This window comes from Hoplias malabaricus, chromosome 9 (genome assembly GCF_029633855.1).
Source record: "Hoplias malabaricus isolate fHopMal1 chromosome 9, fHopMal1.hap1, whole genome shotgun sequence".
NCBI lineage: Eukaryota > Metazoa > Chordata > Actinopteri > Characiformes > Erythrinidae > Hoplias > Hoplias malabaricus.
In genome coordinates, this window is record NC_089808.1 from 4,268,609 (window position 1) to 4,280,669 (window position 12,061).

General features: G+C 42.7%; 1 protein-coding gene across 5 annotated transcripts in view; it reads right to left on the minus strand.

Moving 5' to 3' along the window:
* Positions 1-12,061, minus strand: part of intu (inturned planar cell polarity protein) — a 37,491-nt gene that overhangs the window by 5,489 nt on the left and 19,941 nt on the right. For 2 of the 5 annotated variants that reach the window (XM_066680511.1, XM_066680508.1), the window contains exons 5-13: positions 10,599-10,717; positions 9,602-9,691; positions 8,215-8,292; positions 6,879-7,065; positions 5,262-5,315; positions 5,091-5,153; positions 3,506-3,727; positions 1,510-2,055; positions 82-176 (exon numbers count right to left, since the gene is read on the minus strand). In XM_066680511.1, coding sequence (XP_066536608.1) covers positions 82-176; positions 1,510-2,055; positions 3,506-3,727; positions 5,091-5,153; positions 5,262-5,315; positions 6,879-7,065; positions 8,215-8,292; positions 9,602-9,691; positions 10,599-10,717 — 1,454 coding nt within the window. Of the gene's footprint in view, positions 1-68; positions 177-1,509; positions 2,056-3,505; positions 3,728-5,090; positions 5,154-5,261; positions 5,316-6,878; positions 7,066-8,214; positions 8,293-9,601; positions 9,692-10,598; positions 10,718-12,061 lie in introns of all 5 variants that reach the window. The other 3 variants (XM_066680510.1, XM_066680512.1, XM_066680513.1) reach the window with 2 other exon arrangements.

Sequence of the window (12,061 nt, forward strand, 5' to 3'; positions counted from 1 at the left end):
CATGTAAACAGTAATAAAGGTAGGCTATTTATTTCAAACAGACTAAATGTATCCATTGCCCTGCTCACAGTTAGCGCTCACTTCAGAATGCTCTGCATCTCCTCACTCTCTCTGTCCGTCAGGCTTTTCCTTAGAGAGCCCAGATAGAACGGGTTTGGCTGCTTCAGTCGAGGAGTCTGGAGTCAAACATACAACACACAGAGTCTCTTTCAGTAAAGCTGACATAGGCAGAACCACTTTATCTGCAATACATATTAAAGTCAATCCACAAATGAGCAACGTTGGCATTATCTGTTTTATACCAGTATTTCGCATTGGCTTTGGTTTACGTAAGTGTGGTTTTCTCACTGGCTCTGTTCCATTATCCATCTATTGCAGGATTTCTTCAAAAGTGCTGAAAGATAGTTTCCATTGTCTTTGTGGCATTTGTCTTTTGTTTTGCAGATTTTACGAATCACAGGCTTTCAGTAAAGCAGCTAGAATCAGGAGAGTGATGTCCACATATGATTCACTACTGCACCTCATGGTTTTTCTACACATGTCTTAGATCTGGCAAAGAACAGGGAATATAATGAATAATGGATGACATTCTTCATTGATATAATCCCCCTGTAAGTTGTGATCATATCGGTAAAGACAAGAGAAGATATAACTTTTTGATCTTGTAAATCCCAGACAAAAAAGACTGTACTTTTTGTGTAAGGAATTTCACCAAGGGGCTACAGTGCTGACCTTGTCTAAGTGTAAGTTATTTTAAAAGATAAAAATGTAATTTAATATAAACTCTGGTATTTCCGTGTGTGTATTTAGCAACAGTTCTGAAACATTTTCTTACTTTTCTAACTGCATTCATTCATTCATTATCTGTAACCCTTATCCAGTTCAGGGTCACAGTGGGTCCAGAGCCGAGGTGGGCGCAAGGCGCGAATACACCCTGGAGGGGGTGCCAGTCCTTCACAGGGCAACACACACACACACACATTCACTCACACCTACGGACACTTTTGAGTCTCCAATCCACCTACCAACGTGTGTTTTTGGACTGTGGGAGGAAACCCGAGCACCCGGAGGAAACCCACGCAGACACAGGGAGAACACACCAACTCCTCACAGACAGTCACCCGGAGGAAACCCACGCAGACACAGGGAGAACACACCACACTCCTCACAGACAGTCACCCGGAGGAAACCCACGCAGACACAGAGAGAACACACCACACTCCTCGCAGACAGTCACCCGGAGGAAACCCACGCAGACACGGGGAGAACACACCACACTCCTCACAGACAGTCACCAAGAGCGGCAATCGAACCCACAACCTCCTTATTTTTATAATAATTATGCTTATTTTAATGCCTTCGTATTGTCCATCCGTTGATTGACTGTAAAATTATGGTGCATTCTCCTGGCCCACAATACCGAGCAATACAGACATTTTGTGATATAAATTACAGTTAATTGGTCACTACATTAGCATTAATGAATGTAAATAAAAAACCCCTAAGTACCTTGAAGAGTCCTGCACTGCCACCACTACCGTCTGAAGCTGCAGACCCTAGAGAGTCTCTGCGCGAGCCCCCAGGGGGCGTCCTGCGTATGGCGTCAGGTGTAGTATGAGGGCTATATCCTGAAGTGAAGGTCATGGCGGTCTCTCCGCGGCCTTCGCTTCCACTATCTGACAGACTCCTCTGTGGGCTTGGCCTCCTGCCCCTCAGCCCTGTAACACCAGATCCTGAACCCCCATCCCCAAACAGCACTCGGCCAATAGTGCTGGGTGAGGGTGGCTTGATGGCAGCCGTGAGCCGATTCAGGATGGGAGAACTCCCAATTCCGTCCTGGCGGTCCCGGCCCCCCGAGGGAAGGAACCAGTCAGCACAAGAGAGGCATGGAGTGGGAGGGGCACACAGGCGTTCCTCAATGGCTGAGTCCAGGCTCTCTAGCTGGAGCAAAGTGGCCTTCACTTGGTCTACGTATATACAGTCGGGACCTGGAGTTCCTGCAGCAGGAGACGCGCAACCACCCGCCTCCAGTAACACACACTGCATAAAGTGCCTCTGGAAGATACACAGTAGCAAAAGAGACAGAAAACCTACAGAATTAACCTTTAAAACCCCAGACTTACTATTTACAAATCAGTATTAAATTACTTACTAGTTATTAATCATAAGTCTCGCTATTAAACAAAAAATATAAATTAGGATGCACTATCATATCATATAAGAATCATATAATAGAATCATATAATAATCCGTTAATTGCTGAAAAGGACAATTTTTGGAGAAATTTTTGGATTTGGTCGAGAGCAAAATATTTAGGTTTTTAGGAGTTTTATATTTTCCCATAATGCTTTTCCAGGTAGATATAGCCTTAATCATGTATATGTTATAAATATGTGTTAATGTCATCTTCTGCAAAATAAATCATGAAAAAATATCTGATATCAAAAATATTGGTACATCATTTTACAAATGATACTAGAAATTATTATATTTATTTCTGTAACGGCATTTTATTTCTTTTCTTTTATTGTATCATTTTAAATTGTTTTAATCATTTTTAATCATTTTACTCTTTTTATGTAATTGTTTTATTGGACTTTTATGATTTTATTCTGGCTTTTAATTTAATTGTTTTTCTTCTGTAAAGCACTTTGAATTGCTTCTGTATGAAAGGTGCTCTATAAATAAACTTGCCTTGCCTATATAAAATGTATAAATTATATATAATTTATAAATAAATACAAATGTTTGTATTTTACCCGGTAACTGGACAAAAAAAAAAAAATTCCTTTACGTTATATATTTCTCAGTGAATAGTAAAAATTTTCAGGATGTAACTGATATCTAAGCCATGTTATTAATACAGTTTGTTTGGCAGTTTGAACAAAATATTCACATGAATGAAATACAAAATTAGCCCCGACAGAAAAGTACTTCACCCTCACTGAGAAATGCAGAGGTGGATTTTTGTTAATGATTTAAATGAAAGCTAAAATAATAAAAATACAGCAAATTTTGCTTATTTTTACAAGGGTTCCAATATTTTGGGCCACTGTAATTTAAAATAATTAATTAAACTGAGATCTGCCAGGCAGCCTAATACTGGACAATGCTTTCCAAAGCATTTCATTTTCCAGAAGATACCTAGGCTCTAAAAGTATTAAATTCACAATATTTATGTATTATTTACAAAAGGGTTTTAGGTATTAAACATTTAATATGCTGTTAAAAATGGTTTTGACAAAATTGTTTTTGTTTTGACATAAAAACAAGGAGATAATTTGTTCATTTTGGTCCATTATGGTTTGTAGTATTAGCAAGAAAATATAATAATATGTTTAGATACTAGGGCTGAATATTAGCCAACGGATTACAATATTTACATATTTACATTTTCCTGTGATGAAAAATGTAACTGGTAGAAAATGCAACTGGTAGCATTGTCTGTAATGTGCTGTAAAGATCTGACAGGGTGTAATGTGTTGTAGATTCCTGAAGTACTCACCAGGCCCACGATGAGGAGGAAGTAGCGTGCATGGGGCTGGGAGTAGCTCCGGTGTGTAATGAGGGGACTGAGCTGTGTGCGGCGCTGTGGGAACACTTCTCTCCAGACCACCAACTGACCAATATGTTGCTCTGCGGCCAGAGCCAGGAGACAGTAGTGCTGGCAGTACAAACACATGTCCAGCAGGTCCTCCTTAGGGAGATGATTCGCTATCAGATAACCCTGCCAGAGAACATACAGCATCATACACAGAAGACATTTAGCCCTTAATTCATACCAGTCCTTCAAAGGGCAACACACACTCACAAATTCACTCACACCTATGGACACTTTTGAGTAGCCAATTGCCCTAACTAAGTGTGTTTTGGAGCGTGGGAGGAAACCCATGCAGACACAGGGAGAACACACCACACTCCTCACAGACAGTCACCTGGAGGAAACCCATGCAGACACAGGGAGAACGCACCACACTCCTCACAGACAGTCACGCGGAGGAAACCCACGCAGACACAGGGAGAACACACCACACTCCTCACAGACAGTCACCCGGAGGAAACCCACACAGACACAGGGAGAACACACCACACTCCTCACAGACAGTCACCCGGAGGAAACCCACGCAGACACAGGGAGAACGCACCACACTCCTCACAGACAGTCACCCGGAGGAAACCCACGCAGACACAGGGAGAACGCACCACACTCCTCACAGACAGTCACCCGGAGTGAGACTCGAACCCACAACCTCCAGGTCCCTGGAGCTGTAACAGAGACACTACCTGCTGCACCACTGTACCGCCCTGTTTTGACTTTTTCGAGATATCAACAAAATTGCAAAGGCTACATTTAAAAACTGCAAATAAACAATTTTTGTACATTAAATTGTGCATAAGCTTTCCCTGAGACAGCTGAAGAAATTCACCCTGCCACAGGGTGTAATAATCCGGCATAAACAGACATGCCAGTAGACTTTCCCCCAGAGATGTAGCACTCATAAACCATAGTGGACACCTCACACGTACAAACAAACCAATATTTTCTTTACTGTATTATAGTAAACCCTTTGTAACATAATGCTTATTTGCACAACTGTACAGTATATTTTAAAGTATGACTTTCATATCTGCATATGTACAGATATTCATTCACACATTCAGACTCTTTACCTCCTTTACGTGTCTCTTTTTCTTCTATCTATTGTATTTTGTTGGCAGTGTATGTGCTTGTCTGGCGTGTACACACACCGAGACATTTTCATATATATGAATCATACTTGGTAATAAATTAATTCTGATTACATAACAAAAATCACTGTTAGATTTAGAACAAACTGAGTCATTGACCCTGTTTCTATCTTTTTTTTTTTTAATTCCAAAACTTGTACAATACACAATGCAATTACAGATTGTTCACGCAGTGCTCCTTTAAGGTAACGGAATCACCCACTCTTCCTCATGTATGATTCAGCCCTGCACTTGTTCAGCAGAGGGCTGAAAATTAGACAGATGAAGTGCTGCTTAGTGTCGTCCTTCCCAAAGCTGATGAATCCACAGAAATAGGTCATTAAACCTGCAAACTGACTCACCTTGTAAAACAGACAGGAACCCAAAGTGACATACAGACGCCTCATGCCATAGGAGTCTTCAGACTAATAAATAGAAAAGAAATAAGAAAGATAAACAGTTTGAAAAACCGCCCCCCCCACCCCCCAAAAGATTTGCTCTGATTTTGACACTGACGTCTTTAAAAGGCTCACCATATCACCAAAATCAGAAGATTCAAAGTCTGACAAAACAGTGTCCACCTCGACCTGTGAAGAGAGCACAAAAAAGTCAGCTATTGAAAATGTATGAACATAGGGATTGGCAAAATGATGATATACTATAATACGACAGGATGTGCAGATCAGTTATAGACAGTCTGTAAGCTACAGAAGTTAGTGTAATGTATAGTAAGAAATAGCTAATGGAATATATTTGCTCAATTTTACCAAGCTAGTTTCTTTAATTCAGAATTTTTAAAAATCCACAAAACAATCATAAACATGTGTGTTCTGTGAACCATGTTCAGAATTGAAATACACTGATAACCCTTGGGGCGGCACGTTGGCGCAGCAGGTATTGTCGCAGGGACCTGGAGGTTGTGGGTTCGATTCCCGTTGTCTGTGAGGAGTGTGGTGTGTTCTCCCTGTGTCTGCGTGGGTTTCCTCCGGGTGACTGTCTGTGAGGAGTGTGGTGTGTTCTCTCTGTGTCTGCGTGGGTTTCCTCCGGGTGACTGTCTGTGAGGAGTGTGGTGTGTTCTCCCTGTGTCTGCGTGGGTTTCCTCCGGGTGACTGTCTGTGAGGAGTGTGGTGTGTTCTCTCTGTGTCTGCGTGGGTTTCCTCCGGGTGACTGTCTGTGAGGAGTGTGGTGTGTTCTCTCTGTGTCTGCGTGGGATTCCTCCGGGTAACTTTCTGTGAGGAGTGTGGTGTGTTCTCTCTGTGTCTGCGTGGGTTTCCTCCGGGTGACTGTCTGTGAGGAGTGTGGTGTGTTCTCCCTGTGTCTGCGTGGGATTCCTCCGGGTAATTGTCTGTGAGGAGTGTGGTGTGTTCTCCCTGTGTCTGTGTGGGTTTCCTCCGGGTGATTGTCTGTGAGGAGTGTGGTGTATTCTCCCTGTGTCTGCGTGGGTTTCCTCCCACAGTCCAAAAACACACGTTGGTAGGTGGATTGGCGACTCAAAAGTGTCCGTAGGTGTGAGTGTGTGAGTGAATGTGTGTTTGTTGCTCTGTGAAGGACTGGCGCCCCCTCCAGGGTGTATTATTGATTCCAGGTAGACTCTGGACCCACCACGACCCTGAACTGGATAAGGGTTACAGATAATTAATGAATGAATGATAACCCTTGTATCTTCAGAACGTTCAGAACTGTAACACTGAAGAAAACGTCAGTTTTCCATGTTTCAGCCAAACCTATTGTGAGCACTGTGCTGGTAAAAAGCCACCTAAAAATGAATGTAAGTCATTAAATAATTAACTAAAATGACTGCTTTTCATGTTTGTAATTACACAGCAAAATAATTTAATCATACATAAACTCAAAGTATCTCTCTTTGGGAATTGACTGAAGCCTCTCAGTCTCTTACAGCAAACCCATAACAGTGTCATATTCAGCTGAACAAAAATTTTGCTGATGACAGCTGCATTGAGCCCAAATTGCAGGACACTAAACAGAAATGACTATTATTATGGTTATGGTTAACCACTGAATCCGTCCAATGGCCTACCCAGTGTCCAGCAGTAGATGGTCAGCTTTGTGTGTCAAGATCAGAAAAACATTAAAATAAAGAAAAACAATGGGTGAAAGCTAAGACTTTGTGTCTTTGGAAGTGGACATACCTTGATGTCTGGTGGCAGAGTGAGCCAGCGAACAGCCGGTAAACCATCCAGAAACAGGGTTCCGGAAACATCTGGAGGTGAGGGGCCAGTGCCGTCACTCAGACGAGAGGGCTGGATGAGCTGCTGGAAGAACAGACAGAAGAAATGATCCAAACGAGGAGTGTTCTCCACTTCACAGAACGCACTGCTGACACATAAGAGAGGTAGAGAGAGAGAGAGAGAATAATAAATATACTGATTCAAACAGGCAAAACCTCTCTCTTTGTTAAATTCGCATTGAGACATGTAAAAGAAAGGCTCACCAGAAGAGCGGCTACATTCAATTCTCTGAAGGTTGGTATAACAGAAATGTAGTATACCACTGCAGCCACGGCTTAGTGGTCAAGGAATTGGGTCTGTAACCCAGTTCAATCCCCATAGCCGGCAGGTCATGGGTGAAGTGCCCTTGGGCAAGACCCCCAACTGCTCCCGGGGTGCCGTGGCTAACGCTGTTCACCGCTCCGAGCATGTGTGTGCTCACTGCCCTCTAGTGTGTAATTGTGTGCTTCACTGCATGGATTGGGTTAAATTGGGAGAACAAATTGCAAGAACAGAGGCCAATAAAATGATTCTAATTTAAAAATGTGGACGGTATCTCAAAATGAGGGCGGTGTCAAATTTCTGTTCTGTGCCTTGAACGGTTAAGTACAAGGCCAGAGTTCAGTCACGTGCATTTAAGACAGTCACAGGGAGGTGATGTTATAACTGTATGAGCATGGTGGGAATAGTGGCTATGCTAAAATTAACTGGCAGGTAACCCACTAATTTTTCTGGAAAGTGAAACATTGTTTTGTTTAAACTGTCTAGAGATTAGTCTGTCAGCATGAATTATTACATTAATACAAAGCTGGCAAAAGAGGCGGCCGCACTAGGTTAAATAGGTGAAATAAAGCCTTTTTAGTACGTGACTAATTTTGGAGGATTGGGTAACAGATTTATAAAAAGTACATCTGTAAATTGTATAAAAATTACAGAGATGGGAACGGCTACTCCATTTATACACAGCTGTAACATCAAAGAAAAATATTTCATATGAAGCAAATGTATTCCTACGGCAAGAAATTGACCACTGAAGGATTATAAGGAATGATTACAACATAATGACCAATATTTTAACCTGAGGTTTTCCAAAAGACTTTACTGCTGCACAAGGCCATACAATGACATGTCACAATCAGACATTCAGAATACAATCACTGAGATAATTATTACAAAACTAAGCCTTGTCAGTTTAAAAAAACGGCTTAACTGAGGGAAGATGTAAAAAATGATAGCAGATAAATATAGCACCACCCACCTGTCCAGTGAGCCATACATGACTTTGAGAGTTCGCACCACTCCCTCAATTACCGTCTGCAAATGTAGCAGTGGTACCCTAAGGGACAGCCAGTGACACATCATTACAACTCAATACCTACGCTGAGACAAGGACCAAAATATGCCACGAACATAAACAAACACAATACAAAGCAGTATGTCTTCATTTTCAGACATAGGTTATACTTCACCTCGTCATAAACATCAATAAACGTACTTCATTAGACTTTAGTTAAAACTGTGGTTGTTTCTCAATACCAAGAAAAAGGATGGATTTGTGTTCTCTAGAAGAATGTTCTTGAGAGGTCACCTCACAAGTTCAACAAAATTCATGATGCCTGGAATTTTCAGGTTGTTCCTGTTGGCAAGTTAGGAACCATTCATTCATTCATTATCTGTAACTGCTTATCCAGTTCAGGGACACGGTGGGTCCAGAGCCTACCTGGAATCATTGGCTGCAAGGCGGGAATACACCCTGGAGGGGGCGCCGGTCCTTCACAGGGCGACACACACACTCACATTCACTCACACACTTACACCTATGGACACTTTTGAGTCACCAATCTACCTACCAACGTGTGTTTTTTGGACTGTGGGAGGAAACCGGAGCACCCGGAGGAAGCCCACACGGACACAGGGAGAATACACCACACTCCTCACAGACAGTCACCCGGAGGAAACCCACGCGGACACAGGGAGAACACACCACACTCCTCAAAGACAGTCACCCAGAGGAAACCCACACAGACACAGGGAGAACACACCACACTCCTCACAGACAGTCACTCGGAGGAAACCCACACAGACACAGGGAGAACACACCACACTCCTCACAGACAGTCACCCAGAGGAAACCCACACAGACACAGGGAGAACACACCACACTACTCAAAGACAGTCACCCTGAGGAAACCCACACAGACACAGGGAGAACACACCACACCCCTCAAAGACAGTCACCCAGAGGAAACCCACACAGACACAGAGAGAACACACCACACTGCTCAAAGACAGTCACCTAGAGGAAACCCACACAGACACAGAGAGAACACACCACACTCCTCAGAGGACAGTCACCAGGAGCAGGAATCGAACTCCAGGTCCCTGGAGCTGTGTGACTGCGACACTTACCTGCTGTACCGTGCAGCCCAGTTAGAAACCAATGCATCCTAATTATTCTGAGTGGAGCATGAACAACATCTGGATAATTTAACCATTTATTGGGGTTTGTGTTTTTACGTATTAGAATGTTTCTTCGGCAGTGGAGGATGACGTCAAGCAAGAACATGAGAATGTAAGCACACACAAGAACACATATTGAGAAACAACCTGTGTTTGCCTATTGATCAGCATGGTCACATGACTACCTGTCCGCAGGCAGGCCAATCACCAGCAGGTGTGCGCCCTCTTTCCAGTAAACCACGTGAACCAGCTGCTTCCGTAGAAACAGTGAGGAACTACACACAAGACACAGAGAACAGGGAGAGATGAGTAGGGAGATGAAAAAGATTTGGAGGTACAAGGCTAACGTGGTGAAAATGGAAAGGAAATTAGCACAGTGCTAACTGAACACCTCTATTGCCGTGCTGATTGGTGGGTATGTGTTTCCATTATTTGTTACATATGTTAGCCTTGTAGCTCCAAAACAAAACAAAAGATGACTTCCAACCAAACATTTCTTAACTGCTCGAATAAATTATGGGTCAGGGGACCGTTTTATCAGTTTAATTTTCCTGCAATTTATCATTTTAAGGTATAGAGAGAGAGAGAGAGAGAGAGAGAGAGAGAGAGAGAGAGAGAGAGAGAGACAGAGACAGACAGAGGGAGAGAGATACAAAGACAAAGACAGAGACAGAGGCAAGGCAAGTTTATTTATAGAGCACCTTTCATACAGAAGCAATTCAAAGTGCTTTAAAAAGTGCAGAGAGAGATGCTGAGAGAGAGAGAGAAAGAGAGAGAACGAGAGAGAGAAAGAGAGAGGGAGATACAGAGACAGAGAGAGGGAGAGAGAGAGAGAGAGAGAGAAAGAGAAAGAGGGCGAGAGAGAGAAAGAGAGAGAACGAGACAGAGAAACCATATCATTTGTATGAATTTATATAAAAAATAGAAACATTAAAAAAACTGCACAATGTTTTTCTAACTGTGTCTTTAGTGTGGATATATGTGTAAGAAATCAGTTCTGTCAGGCTGCTCTTTATTATGACACATTCTTAAACGAGCCTAGGCTGAAACACATAGGGAATACATTGTATAGAATGTAAGCAGTCTTTACATACTATATTTAAGTCGATTCTTTAAAAACCCGTTCCTACAGAAATAAAAAAGGACGGAGGTATCTTTTTACTCCAGAATTCTGGACCACACCTGACAATCTGTCCTCCAGTGACGTTCTCCAGCATGTCACACAATGTGAGGAAGATGCCTCTCACTCCCTTCAGCTGTGCTGCAGCTTCAGACAATGGGAACTGGTACAGGATCTCCTGCTGCATTTGAACAGAAACACGCTTCAATATAGAGTTTCTTATTCTATATCACTGCTTACAAGGAACTACTAAACCAGAAATCTGGGATAAAACAAGAATTTCATTTACTCTTCTGAATATTTATGTCCTGTACATAATATTGTGAAAGACTGTTGTATTTGAAGCTTTATTGTTGCAGTTCTAAACAAAGTTGAAGCAATTCCTGATTATTTAACTATTAAAGCGTTATCGGTGTAGCACAGGATCGCAGTGAAACGAATGGACTTTTCCACTGAAGGATGGTACACCCTACAAGGCAAGTCCTGCTCTAGGTTTAAATACCAACAGGCAGAGAATGAAAGGAAGAGAATGCTGTAATGTATTCAGAGAAGTGTGGGAACCTTTTTTTAACGAGCTGTGATTAGTATGCACAACAGGAACACTTCAAGCAGACTCCATTTAGGAAGACTCAATACATTCCTAAATTCCAAAGGAGTGTGTGTGTGTGTTTGTTTAAAATAGAGGCAGGAAAGAGAAGAGGAGAAGGGCTCTAGTGGTGACACAAGAGAAACTAAAAGTACACTGTTAACAATAGGTAATCACGTCCTGGCACCCAGGGAGCAGCTGGGGGTTAGGTGCCTTACACAAGGGCACCTCAGCCATGAATTGAAGAAGGACAGAGCTGTTCCTTCACTCCCACCACCTCAAATTTCCAATTTCCAGCAACCTTCCAGTGCCATGCCCACTTCTCTAACCATTAGGTCATAGCTGCCCCTGCTACCATGGTGTGAGAGAGTCGGGAGCACGGGTCAGCCTGCCCCCACCAATCAGACGCATTCCTCTCTGACCGTTCCACATACATTTCCACATCTCAGAGCTGTAGCGCAAAGCTTAAAATACGCTGTCGCCACCTTTTGTGAGAAGTGTAAACCGCACACCCCTCGCCTCGGTGCTAAATAAATCTGCACGCCCACTTTTTCCAAAGCCCACCCAACTGTCAAACATCAGCATCCAATAAAAAAATGCTTTCTCTGACTTTGTCCTGAAAATGCACAAGAGAGGATATTTCTGTCATGAAAATAAACAAATCCGCAAACAGACATACACACACGCACATGTGCGTAAATCACACACACATTTACAAACACTCACTCACACACACAAAACTACATTTCTCCAGCAGCATTGACCACATCTTCCAAATCCCAGCTCAGCATTTTAAAGCCGCTCACCGCTGTGCATCACGTGACACAGGCAGTGTGTTTGGACAAGGAGAGGAGTTGGCATGGCTATGGACTCTAGCTGAAGCTCATGAAAACACACACACAGTCTTTCGAATGTAAATCTACCACTTGGTTATGGAAT